General features: G+C 38.4%; 1 protein-coding gene across 2 annotated transcripts; it reads right to left on the minus strand.

The window, feature by feature from the left end:
• Positions 1–119: 119 nt before the first annotated feature.
• osbpl2a (oxysterol binding protein-like 2a) lies at positions 120–13,219 on the minus strand. Of its 2 annotated transcripts, XM_039679711.2 has the most exons (14): positions 13,062–13,218; positions 9,441–9,538; positions 9,256–9,367; positions 9,094–9,169; positions 7,470–7,604; positions 7,289–7,386; positions 7,031–7,213; positions 5,432–5,539; positions 5,155–5,244; positions 4,830–4,956; positions 3,680–3,799; positions 2,959–3,082; positions 2,754–2,844; positions 120–1,569 (listed from the first exon to the last, which is right to left on the minus strand). In XM_039679711.2, the coding sequence occupies exons 2-14, from the start codon at positions 9,475–9,477 to the stop codon at positions 1,467–1,469; spliced, it is 1,404 nt and encodes a 467-aa protein (XP_039535645.1). In that variant the 5' UTR covers positions 9,478–9,538; positions 13,062–13,218; the 3' UTR covers positions 120–1,466. The 2 variants fall into 2 exon arrangements, with proteins under 2 accessions (XP_039535645.1, XP_039535646.1); XM_039679712.2 differs by lacking the exon at positions 3,680–3,799 and having other exon boundaries at positions 13,062–13,219.
• Positions 13,220–14,072: the final 853 nt, after the last annotated feature.

Consider the following 14,072-nt stretch of genomic DNA (forward strand, 5'->3'; position numbering starts at 1 on the left):
GTGCAAAACAGCCAACATGAGCGAGTAAAACCATCAGCAAAAGTACTAGCATGCTTGACACTTTTGAACTAAGCCAACTGAAGATTTTATCTAAACAGTGAAGGTTTTTGACACATAAAATTGTACAATTCATAGACAGACAGACAGACATTCCCATCAACAATTGCATAGCGAGTTCAAATCACAGTATTGTTTAAAGTTTAGAAATAAAAGACAGTGGTGTCTTTCTCGATCTCTAAGTTTATTATGATTTGTATGTGTGGAAAAAATTAGTCCTTGCAGAATGAAACTTGCTGTATGGCAAAAAGCACGTGAGCAGTGCTGCACATTCTGTTCATTTTTGGTACATGTGAGTATATATGTGGGCTAAGGTGAAGCACCATGACATTCGTGAGCCATGAAGTGACATAAAATAAAAAGTTGAGTTTAGCACCCATCTCCATTTTATTCACCAGGATGGATTACTCAACATTGCAGTCCTGATGGGTTATATGGCTTTAGTTTCTACGAGAGAAAAGTGACTTTGGCAACCATAAACATACTCAAAATATCAATGACAGGATGAAATATGTTATTTATAAGAGCTTTTTTAACGATTAAAAAACTTTTTTTTGTATTTTTTTTAACAAGTAAACATTTTTCATAAGCAGCTTTCATTCTTGTCTATTGAACAAAACCAAAAAAAAAAACAGATCTAAAATATGAGGAATGAGAATATTTGTTTTAGTAAACTTCCCTGTACCATGGAGATGGTGAGAAAACGGCCTGAGTGCCACATCCAACCGTGATTTCTAAAACATAGATGGGATGATTCTGAAAAATAAAGTCCTTTTCCTTCTCGGGTACTCAAAATCAGGCAGAATCTTTAACTATGAAGTTCCTGCACATCATGCATACCAAAACAGAGGTCATAAGGAGATAAGGAAAAAAAAAAAGCTTATACTAGAGATAAAATAGCATTAGTTTGAGCAAAAACACAAAATTAAGCTATCCTAATAGGTTCTGAGAAACCTCACAATTCAATAATCACACAAATATTGGCTATCTTCACAGATGACATTGGATCGATGCCATCACTAACCGCTTGTACCCATAAAATGAATACCTGAGTCTAGCTAGCGAGACGCATGGAAAGGTAGGTTAGCATACATAAACTAGCAATTTTGAAACATATTCATTCAGGTTTGCACAGAATGTTTAACTCAAAATCTAACATACATCAAAAAAGTGAATAATTTAAGGCATTCCCTACCTCTCAAAATAAATAAATAAATTCACGCTGAATTTCCAGATTCTAGTGAAGAGATTTTATGAAGAGGCTTTGTCCGAAAACTGTTCACTTTCTCACTGACGAAGGAAAAAGAGAACATTAAAAAGAGCTTAAGGAGAGGAGATGATATGGACTGAGTGAAGGAGAGCAAAGGATGAATCTCATTCTCAAGCCTCTCTCAGTTTTCCCAACCGAATCAGTAGATGTTTGGAAGGTCAGAGTACTTCCTGTCAAAGTAACCACCCTTGAAGATCCAGTCTGCTGCCCCAGTGTATGGGTTATTGCCTTGCTGGAACCATCTGAAAGATGGAAGGCCAAAAAGGTTATGAAAATAAAACTTTTTCACTAATATTTAATCCTTTCAAGACTCATCAAAAATATTTAAATGATTATATGTGCTTTTGTTGACGCCTTAAGTCAATGTGATTTTAAAACTATTGTAAAAGTCAGTTTATCATTTAAATCTAGCAATAATTTACTGTATAGTTCATTTAGAATTTTGTTTTTGAAGGTTGTAATTCGAGCCCGACCGATAAAGGATTTTGAAGGCCGATACCGATACAAATATTTTTTGGTTTTAAAATCCGATATATCGGCCGATATTTTTTGTTTTATTTTTTTATTTCAGAAACATGCAACAAAACATTAACAGATTTCCCTAACATTAGTTATTTGTAGTGATTTATGAGTTTTAACTAAAATAATATGATAATGCATTTTAAAAAGTAACTTGTTTCTTTTATTGTCACAACAGAACAGACTGATGATAGTGGCATTAGCTAGCTTTGTGGTTAGCTACTCCATGATGAGCCATAATTTAGCAATGGATTTCGTCAAATTGTAAAACATACATTTTCAATATAACAGGCCAAGGAGAGATGATGCATCTCATTGCTATAACTGTTATGCGCTATTAAAGAAATAATTCAGTCACATTGTCAAAAGTTAAAAGGACAGTCAGTCAACTACACTGTAACAACGTAAAGTAACGATTACGAGCTAATTCCGCTTCACTCTCTGCTTATTTAACAGCAGCAAAACTGGACATGATAGTCACAAATTTTGTCATGCTTATTAGAGTTAAGAGAACTGATGCGGATGTTCTTTTAATTCAAGCAATGAATCATGTATCATGATCAACTCAACGAGTGTTGCCAACAGGAACGGTGTAGAGTGCCCTCTGGTGGACAAGCTATACAACTCCAACACTCATGACATGGTTCAAGCGTGTTTCTTTCGACCGTTTTTATTTTATTTTTGAAATATTCATTTATCGGCCATTATAACTGCCGATACCGATAGTTTGGAAAATGTCTAATATCGGCCTGCCGATATATCGGTCTGGCTCTAGTTGTAATGTTGCAGTCTTGCTTGATTCAACACTTCAATGCAGACAAAATGAGTAAATGTGCAAAACATTACAAGAAAACAAACCACTGAAATTGTGGGCGGTCATTGTTGTGCTCTTAATCCAAATACTCACCTTGTAGACCATTCTTCCTCATCTTTAGCACGCTCTCTTCTGGCAGCTCTCTGCTTCTCTTCCAATCTTTCTTTCTCTTGACTTGCAGTATCTGGAATTTAGGAGTAGCTTCTAAATTTAGTGGTAAAATAAATAGAGCAACATCCAAGAGGTAGCTTACAGGACAGATGGTAACAGAACAGGCCAAAAGAGAGATTGCCCATACCTATATCCCCATTCTCCATAGCTCTGATGTCTGGCCGCAGGCGACAGTCTGTTGGTGGCAAGACTCCAATCATGCCAGGCTCCAGCTCGTTAAGTGTCATTGCGAAGTTAGTGAAATTATACATCTGAATAGAATTCAGGAAAGAGGAAAAAACAGAGAATTAGTGCTGCATTGCAAAACTAGCTAGATAAAGTATCTGCATTTGCAAGAGTGAAAACAAGAAGGATTTACAACTGGTATTAGCATCCGTCTTAGGAGAGTGTCCAGTGGCATTTCATTCCCATGTTAAAATGAGGGGGCCACTATATAGGGAACTCCTTGAAACGCCTACATTGTAGTCTTGAGTTTTCTTCTCATTTCAATAATCCCTCCAAAAAAGGGGGCAAGGCCTGGGGTGTGTTGCGTCAGTATTAGTAGTGTGTTGAAACTCATGGTTATAGTAAGGCCTGTGACATTTTGAAAACACGCTCAAAGTGGTTGACCAATCACAACACACTTGTCAAGCTGACCAATCAAAGCATACTGGGCTTTTCGAAAGGAGGGGCTTCATAGAGACAAGAACTAAACAGAGTGTTACTAACTAGGAAAGAGCTGCTACAACAATATAAAATAAGCACAAAAAAATATATATATTTTTTTAGAACATTCAAATCATGAAAACCCATTCTTATTGACCTCAAAAACAAAATCAAGACTTTGTAAAATAAGGCCTCTTTATTACCTGTGCCGAGTTTGCCGGTCGAGGGGCTATTCTCCACAGAAGAGTACTGCCTGGGATCATAGTGACTGTCTCCTGAATATCTGGCATTTCATCTGAATCATCACCCCCTGTGCCCTGTTCCTAATCACACGCATAGAGTACTACCATTAATGCCCTCAAATGCACCATGTTCATTAAAAACTACAGATAGAGCAAGATCAGGAAACTACGTGGACTAGGATAAGTAACTAAACAACAAACTCCACTAAGGGGGCTCAGTTACTGTAGCATCACTGCTAAAACCCACTGTCTTTACCTTCGCCTCTCACTGAAATTGCATGATAATAATACAAAGGGGAAAACGAGGTTATATAACACTGTTTACTTATATAAAATAAAAAAAAAACACTGTTTTTAAGATTAATAATAAGAATTGTTTCTTTAGCACCAAATCATATTAGAATCATTGCTGAAGGATCATGTGAATGAAGACTGGAGTAATGATGCTGAAAATACAGCTTTGCCATCACAGGAACAAATTACATTTTAAAATACATTAAAATAGAAAACAGATGTTTTGGGTTGTAATAATATTAAAAACATTGATACATCATATAGACCATGTACATATTAAATATATACTACTGTACATGATTTACATGTGAAGAGTTCAGATGCAAAAGCCTCTAAATGCCATTTGAAATTTTCTTCATTAATGATGATTTTTATCAAACTTATATATTTAAGTTCAGTAATTTCACTTAAATAACAATTAACAGGTAATTATCATTGCCATTTAAGTGAAATTACTGAACTTAAATATACAAGTTTGATAAAAAATCATCATTAAAGAAGAAAATTTCAAATGGCATTTAGAGGCTTTTGCATCTGAACTTTTCATGTATTCTATTGAAATAAAATCAAATTACTGATAAAATATCACAGAAAAAAATCTGACATGATGTTTGAATAGTGATATAAAAACAGAGTTAAAATTGGAAAGAACTCGCTCTGGCTGATCTCTCTTCAGCGAAGATCCTGAAACTTTTTCGGTTGGCATAGTGTTGCAACCTCTATTAAGGATGCGTCAGAGCCCTTTTGGACTTCCATGTGAAAACAGATCAGAAAAGTGTAGCTCCGCAGTAAGAGATAAATGACCAACACATTATACCTGCTTGTGTTTCTTGGAATCTCCTCCACTTTTCTTCTCTGCTTTCCTGTTGGCTTCGAAGACTTTTGGCTCAATGCTAAATACACACTCTGTCCACTTCCCGTAGAGAACATGATGCTTCTTTTTACTGAAATACACCCAAAAAACAATGAGTCATATACTGTATACAAGCATCAAATCCATAAAACTACATTTACAATCCACCTGTAAAAGACATTGCTGATGCCTTTAGTGCTACAGACAGAGTCAATGTCCAGTGTGAAGTGAACACTACAGGCAAGGAGCCAGATGTACCCACTGACATTTGATACGAACGACTGCTCACCTCTTGTCCTGGATATATCCCTCAACCCTATGCAGCTCTTTGCCAAACATGCCGCATGGCTTAAAATTCAGCACACACTTGTCCCCAGTGCTAAAATGAACAGAGAGGAGGTTTCCCAATCGAGAATTAGACAACAACCACACTGAGTGAACATTGATCCACAATGCTACATGTGGATCAGTAGCCTATTCGACAACATTATTTAAATGATGGAAAACGGTATAGAGTGAAAATGCAGGCCGGATATTTAGTGTCAGAAAGGAAATAGATGATATACCTGTGGTTGACAATCTCCACTGTCCCGTACTGCTCAATCCACAGTTTACCGAGAATAACATTATGCACACAGCACATAGGGTTTGTCCATGTGTAAGCTTCTCTGTGCCTGAGGAAAAAAAATAATAACTAACTATACGAGCAATATATTTTTTTAGATAATACTTTATTTTAAGGTGACGTAGTTAACAGTTCACTTCGTGTATGCTGACAGGAGCCATCTTGGAAAACAGTCACGACAAGTCAAACCACGAACGTCGTGCTGAGTGATCTGAACTGTTTGAAGTTCAGCGAACTTCTGAACTGTATGAACGGCGTTCGGGGATCGACTTATCGAGACTATTTTCTAAGATGGCTCCTGTCTGTATAAACTAAGTGAACTGTCTTTATAAAGTATCTTCTTATTAAACGGTCTGTACACTTACAAAGTTCTCAATGCTTTGTTTTGCATGTATGGACCCTCATTATGTTACTGTGTTAGTGTGGGGCTATTTTGAGCCTTGTTAGTGGTATAAACTAGCGATTTTTCTTTTTACTTAGTAAATGCCCCCAGTACTAGCATTATACGCTCAGACTGATCTCATGAAGTAGCGCGTGTATGACATGCCAATTCGTATTTCCATTTTTGGCGTGCTATCAAGACGCATAATCGCTTTTCAGCGTGTTTATGAACGCCGTTGACTTAACGTTGTTACTGTATATATAAATATATGACTTACCTCAACCCCGTCCCTAAACCTAACCGTCACTGGTGTTAATGGCATTTATGACTGTTCCCCTACCATCCTAGGAAAAAAAAAAGATCGCTCCCCAGATGTAGATCTACATTTTGCTTCGTTTTGCGCGGACATTTGACGGCGTGTACAGACACGCGGAATCACTCGGACGTTAATAGCGTAGACATACACGCGTACACGCGTGAGATAACACGCCACTTGACTCGAAAGTGGCGTGTATGTTTACGCTAAAGTCATGATGTCATGATGATACGCTAAACAGTTTTTAGAGATAAAACTCTTTACATTCGATTATCGTGAAAACAAATCTCAGAGAACGGTTGACTAGGTACCGATGTTTTATTAGACCAAAGGTTCATTTTGGGCCGGAAATCTCCTTTAAAATAAAGTGTATTAAAGCATTTACAACCTTTGTTAACATTAGTTCGTAAAAATACAATTGTTGCATTGTTTGTTCATTATACCTCACACAATGCATTCACTTATGTTAACAGATGACGTTGGATTTAAAAAATGTATTAATGTAGAAATTAACAAATGCTGTAGAAGTGTAGCTCAAGTGTTGTCCTTTAGGTCATCTTAACTAATGAAGAATTTAAAAAAAGACCTCAGCCATAACTTAGACACAAAATCTCTTTTATACACATGCAAAACATGCTGAATAATAAATGGACATTCCAGCGTGTTACTTTTCTAGCAAATAAAGCTACTTCCAAAGCAACTTGCAGTTCCCTGAAGACAGAGAAAGGTTACGTGCCTTGCTCAAGGGTGTGACTGTGCTTGAGTATCTTCTCAGTGACTCTCCAGCTCCAATAAAAAAGTGATCATTTTGTACATGGTGATGTCACAGGAATAAAACTCACTTGGACAGCTCAAGTGTCATGGTGCCTTTAGGCTCTGCCTCCACACTCTTCCCCCAGAATTTCAGTTTAGGATAGATGGAGCCGTGAAACTTGAAGTCCTGATTGAGTGACTCTGCGTAGAAGGCGCTGATTGGTGGATGGTGGCTCACCTGTTCTGAGATCATGCGGTAACCCTCATCCTCCCTGAGCACAGACATGCAAATGATTAGTGCAAGCTAATTTTGTAGAAGATGTATAGCGTTTGCTCTGTAGATTTACCTTGTAAGCTCAAAAGTCTCTCCTAATAAAGGATTAAAAGGTTTTCCAGTTCTATCCCATTGTGAAGCGACTGCAGAAACGGCGAACGCTGCAACAAGCTGACCAATGAGATGCAAAAGGGTTTGCATGAGTCTTCCATGCAAGCACACATGTGAGAGTAAATATTAGAGGAGGTACTAACCTGCATACGCTCAATAGAGTCAGAATGTTTACAAGCTTTATGGATGAGGTATGTATGTTCCATGTACTCCGTAATCCTCTGCAAGAAGCTCAGTGGTTCGTTGAAAACAATAGGCATTGTTATCTTGGACAGCTCCTGCAAAGATAAAGTATTCCTAGATAGAACTGGCTTGGCATTGACAACGACAATACAATCTAAATAAGATGTTTCTATTTCATGCTTTGTTTAAAGGGACATTGTGTAGGAATTTCTCAAAGCTATCCCGACATTAACTTGTGTTTTTTGTAATCTCCGGTCACGTTTCCTTTTACGTTCTATTTTTTGGACTTTTCTGGCGACGAGGATTTGCAATGCAGCCTTTTAAACTTGCCAGGCACTTCTGCTGCTTCAGTCACGTCACGCTAGCTCTGAACGAAAACGCGTTGGCCTAGTACTTTATGTCCCTCTCTACTATTTTAGTTTTTCAAGATGGCGGAACTACATGGGAGCCTCTGTGGACTTACCGCCCCATGCATATAAAGATAAATTCTTCGTTTACGAGGATAAGTCAGATAATTGGCACTGGCAGAGGTATTTGTAGACCATAGAGTGCCGAAGTTACGACGTCATTCTGTAGGCCAAAACGCGGAAGCGAGTTAGCATTTTAGCACTCCCGGTTCCCTCGCTCTAAACTAAAGTCTATGGGATTTTTGAATGGGTTTTTGCTAAATCGCCTGAAATAAGGTGAACAAAGCCTCTAAATATTTTCACGTTTTCATCTATGACATAGAACACAAAGTTATAACCTGCTTGTGTTTTTTTTGTGGTCTGCTTTATATAGGCTTCAAAATGTATACATTTTGGATTAACTTGTAAAGATTATCTTGATAGACAAAACGTGTAACACCGTGTCCTAACTACACGCGACGCGATAAAATTCCAGCGACAGCAAGTGTGTCTGTCCACACTAGACGCGACGCGACTGTGAGATGTCACACATTCAGAACAGCGTGTGAGCCTATGGTGTGAGCAGAGTCTCTCTGTGATGAGAGTACAATAGTATGTTTGCATAGAATTCATTTTGAACGCTATATTACATGCTTTCAAAATCTGAGGTAAATTATCCGTTATCGCTTGTGGCACAGTGACCTATTTTTAACTAAAAATAAATAATGTGTACTCATAACCAGTGTAATTTATTCATTCTGTCAGCCGCGACGTCGCAGAAATAGGAACCGTTTCTAAATTAGAAAGTTCGCGTGTCACCGTCGCGTCTGGTTAGGACAAAAACTCTGATTAACATGGAAAAGATACCTTTTATCGCGTGTCGCGGCGTCAGTTAGGACACGCTGTAAGGGTCACAACTCTTTGATCTCTTTAAACACAGATCTTAATTTTTTGCGATTTTTCCAAAAGTCTATGGGGAAATTGCATAGCTTTTCGATCGAGGGAACCCATGCGCCGCTAGCTTCCGAGTTGTCCTACAAAGTGATGTCATCACTTCGGCACTCTATTGAGGAGATATTTATGAATACAAATATTGATTTTAGATAACAAATTATGTAAAAAGTTACACATAGATAGTCCCTTTAAATTGAGCACTTTTGACCAAGCTGTTATTTGGTCAAAGTAGCTTACAACTCACCATTCCAATGCATTTCTTCAGGAAGCCCCATACACTGAAGTCATTTCTGGAGAACATGGGCGCTGGAAGAGTAGTTCTGAGCACACAGACACACATATTTAATACATTACTCACATTCTGTGTCCTGCCGCTATATTATTTCACATTATTCTGACACCTTACCGCCTCTCCAACACTCCATTCTCAGACGGCACTTTGCCATTCACCCTCTGCTTGATCGCATAGACGCAGGCATCTTTAAAGCTGACTTCACACGAGTCGTCTGATTCCAAACCTGAGATGGAAGGAGAGATTTAGCCATAGGTGACGAGATTATGTGATGTACCTTACTTAACTTAATTCCATACCTGTCTCAGCATCATAGAACTCTTCCTCGCTGTTCATGATGGACAGATGTTGTAGTTGATGTCAATCAGAAGGCATTGTTTCACAGCTTGAATGTGTTCTGTAGATCAAACCAGAGAACAGTAGGTTTGATTATTAAATGGTTTTAAAGACCTACAGATGGACATCATCAGTCCAACTAATAACAATGAATCATTAATGTACTGTAGACTATGCCGTGAACCTGGAACAAACTGGTCACCATCTATTCCCTTATTGAACACACAGAACAAATCCAATCACCTCACTGCAGTCTTTAAACAGCTGTGCTTGGCAAAACCATCTAATGAGAGTGTCCGCCCAAGCTAATCCTTTAATATGGCCAATGGCAGAGAGAGAGAGAGAGAGAGAGAGAGAGAGAGAGAGAGAGAGAGAGAGAGAGAGAGAGAGAATTGCAACTGAATTTACCTCTTTACAGTGTGGCCTTAATCAAAATGGGTCATGAATTGAGAAATACAAATTTTCTTTGACATAAGAGTACAATGTCTATAAAAAATATCCTGTACGTTTTCAGCCCAAAAACAGCTTTTATTGAAACCAAGCTGCTAAAAGTCTGACAAAAGACCGCATCAGCAGAAGAAGATAAATGCCTACTTCTACATCATTGCCTCTTTAGCACCGCCCACCGATTTGCACATGTAGTGGGAGGTGAGAGAGAGAGAGAGTGCACTGGTCTCAGAGACTTTTGCTGATAATTTACTCACCCCCATGTCATCCAAGATGTCCATGTCTTTCTTTCTTCAGTCGAAAAGAAATTAAGGTTTTTAAAGAAAACATTCCAGCATTTTTCTCCATATAATGGACTCCAAATGGTTCCAAGTCCAAAAGACACTTTCAGTGCAAACTGCAAACTGTTCAAAGGGCCGATGAATAATGATCTTATCAAGTGAAATGATCACTCATTAAAAAAAATAACAAAGTTTAAGTTTTATAAGCTCAAATGCTCACCTTGCTCTGTACTGCGATGCACGTTCGTGACTCTTCTGTTCAAACTCGTTCATCAAAATGAACAAATCTTTTTCCGAGTCAATTCGTCCGTTTTGTTCGTTGAATGAACCAAATGACTCGGAAAAAGATTCATTCATTTTGATGAACGAGTTCGAACAGGAGAGTCACAAACGTGCGTCACAGAACAGAGCAAGGGGAGTAAATTATCAGCAAAAGTTTTTTTTTAAAAGTGAACTACTCCTTTAAGGAAGTGTATTTAAATAATTGTATGAATTAGATTTGAAATATATTTAATGAATAAATAAAAAAAGAACAAATTGTGCATCATCCAGGTAGATGCTGCACAATCACATTGATGGTGGTTGAGGAGATTCCCCTTTAAAGCACTTTATAAATGCAATGAATTAAAAGGTGAAACTCTATAAAACAAAGGATTCAAGCTACTCTTCAACAGCCCTGATACAGCCGATGTCCACCAAAATGCAAAGCAGTTTAAAAAACAATTGTCCATATAACGGAGGCGGGCACCATGCAAATTATTTTGAACATGGACAGGCAAAGCAGGAATTTATCAAGTTGACAGCTATCACATATTCAAACACCCATGTGGTAAACTGCCAATAGAGGAAGTCTTGGCTGGCTGAGCCGCACGTATCCCCGGTCGTTTTGCAACCACACAAATTCAAGGTAGATCAATGGAAATGAATGCAGACTAGAGATGGCAGGGACTGATCACACGCTTTGGATCAGAACAAAGAAAAACCTTTGACTTTTAATGTGAAGGATAGGGTGCAAGGCAGCCGAACTGTAAAACAGACCATTTGTAGAAACCACGAAAAAACATTGAAGATAGCTTTCAAAATTAAGAATCTAAATAAAATTACGAATAAATAGGGGCGGCACGACAGTGGCTTAGTGGTTCAGGCTGTCCACAATTTGGAAGGTTGGTGGTTCAATCCCCGGTTCCACCTGACCAAGTGTTGAGGTGTCCATGAGCAAGATACCTAACCCCAGCTGCTCCTGACAAGCTGGATGGCACCTTACATGGCAAACACCGCCGTCAGTGTTTAAATGTGAAGCAAAATTGGTGGCCATTGGCCATTACACAATAAACAGCCTTCAACACTGCATACCTCACTCACACAGATGTTAACAGTATTACTGAATCATCATATTTCTGCAAGAACTCTCCCTAGATAACATATTGACAGATCACAACCTTTTTATACTTCATTTGAAATATTTCAAAATAATCAAGTAAATAAAATACCTCAGCCCAGTCATACAACTGACTGGAAAATGATAGTGTAACAGATCAATGGTGACTTAAGACAACCGCATAGAACCTACTTGGTTCTCAGAAAAAGCTGTGCAGTTCCTGGTAGTCATACTTGGAGATATCACCAATTGCTATTGCACACGTCATAGATCCCCCAAATAATGCCATTCCTTTTCAGGTTGTACAATTTGCTGTGCAAAAATACCAATACAATGGCCTAGGACTTGAAAATAACTGTATATACGCAAGTTATTGTTCTCATTTATACCAATATTACCAATAGTTTTGGACTTTATATTGACAGATTTGACACATAAAGTTGGCTTACTAAGAGTCGCAGCTTCAGTCTTAACTGACAGAAAGCACGAGTATAGACTACCATTCAAAATAATTTAAAAAAAAAGTCTCTTATGTTCACTGAGGCTGCATTTATTTTATAAACTACTTGTAATAGTGTGTGAAATATTACAATTAAAAATACTGTATATTATTTCCATTTTAGTGAAATTTAAAATGTAAAGGAAACTTATTCTGCAGCCATCACTCCAATTCTAAGTGTCATATGATCTTCCAGAAATCATTTTGGTGGTCAATCTTAAGCAACATAAGCTTGAGGTTGACCACCAAATTGATTTCTGGAAGATCATATGACACTTAAAATTGGAGTGATGGCTGCTAAATAAGTTAAAGCTAGATTTTAAATTTCAGTAAATTATAAATATACAGTATTTTTAATTGTGCTGCTTAACATTTTTGTTGAAACTTTGATACTTTTTTCTTAAGCGCTTCATAATCGAGTCAAAATACTTACCCGAATTTGTGCTGCTGTCAACTAACAAATGGATGTGTCTCATCATCTCTCATTATGAGTGTCACTAAATGCAGTGGAGCAGATTTAACCCATCAAAACCACAGGAAAACAGCTGATCCATATATTACTAAGAGACATTTAGAACGCACTGCTTTCTACAAGATCACATGAACATGGTAACTAAGCACCATGTGATCATAACACAATTCACCCATCCAAATAATAGTCTAGCTAACGTCCAGCCATCCGTGCATGAGGGCAGGCTGACATTCAGGTATTGCACTGTTAGATACACAAATATATCTGATGCTATGAATAACCTGACTCGCTCGGCATCTCCAAACTAGATCTTTCTACTCCGGGCGGAAAGCACGGGGTGTTTGGCTTGAACTGTTTTGACCCGCGTTAGCCGCTAGCAATAACAAACCCGCATATTACTCAACAACCCGTTTGATTTAGTGAAAATCTTAAACAAAGCACAAAATAACACGACGTGTAGCCTCGCTCTTGCTTAGCAGGTTGTTTACTGTGCATATGTCGCGTTACCTTTCAATAACGTAAAGCTGGATAGCTCCTTTCTCCGGCGGGACAGAAAACAAGCGCCCAGTTTGGGAAGAGACTGACAGTGGGGCGGATACATTTCGCCAGGACGGGACATGAGAACAGTCTGGATTGGAGGGTTGAGTAACGGCTTCAAACGCAGAGGGGCGGGGAAATGGTTGATTGACAGAAGAAGTAGCAACGTTAAAACCCTTTCGAAGGGGCGGGGCTATTTGATGTTACATAAGGGGTAGGTAGGCTACTAAAAAGGCAGGGTTATTTATAATCATAATACCGGTAACAATAAATATCAGCGTTGGCTGACTGCTGTCCAGGCAGGGAGAGTTCAAAATGGACATGAAGCTGTTTGAAGCTTTAATGTAGGCTAGCCTACCTGTTTATTAGTGTGATCTACGATCTGTATTAGCCTTATTAATGGAATATGTTCTGTTCTTACTGTTTTTTTCCCTTCTTATTTACGCCCTAAAATTAAAGCGTTAACTAAATAATTCGTAGATTCTAGAGATATCATTTGATTGGACCAGTGATTTAAGTGGACTGTACGCGCCGGTACTAACTCAGTAGCGCCACTTCCAAATATAGCTCCTGAACGTATCGCCACCTCTCCGTGCGCCCAGAACGTGCTTTTAGCGTACCGGTACGCTCATTCGTACATCGACTAAGTTTTGAAGCTTTTCTTCTAAATGTAAATTATGTCGTTGTTTGGGAGCACACTAGCTTATAGATAACAGTAGGCTAAGGCTAACATAAACATAATTTAAACCCCCCAAACTCATTCACAGCTATTCTGATTTCATGGGGATTTTAGTAGTGGGATGGGGATGGACATTCGTTCAGGTAGAGCTAGAGGGTATGGGTTAGTGTTTGGGGCGGGGTCGAATCTGAGAGAGCATGTGTCTGAGCTGAGGCTGCTGTTCTCAGACTGCAGTGACGTGTGTTTCTGTGGCCTGTTCATCCGTTTCATTTACAGCCACTAGATGTCAGCCGATCAGTGTT

Source organism: Pimephales promelas, chromosome 20, assembly GCF_988280905.1.
Source record: "Pimephales promelas chromosome 20, fPimPro1.hap1.1, whole genome shotgun sequence".
Taxonomy (NCBI): domain Eukaryota; kingdom Metazoa; phylum Chordata; class Actinopteri; order Cypriniformes; family Leuciscidae; genus Pimephales; species Pimephales promelas.

Excerpts from the sequence above, each read along its gene's own strand:
- osbpl2a (XM_039679711.2), bottom strand. The coding sequence starts at position 9,477 with ATGAACAGCGAGGAAGAGTTCTATGATGCTGAGACAG. Across the intron at positions 9,368-9,440 it reads GTTCTATGATGCTGAGACAG|GTTTGGAATCAGACGACTCG; the intron begins GTATGGAATTAA and ends CTTCCATCTCAG. Across the intron at positions 5,245-5,431 it reads GTGGAGATTGTCAACCACAG|CACTGGGGACAAGTGTGTGC; the intron begins GTATATCATCTA and ends TGTTCATTTTAG.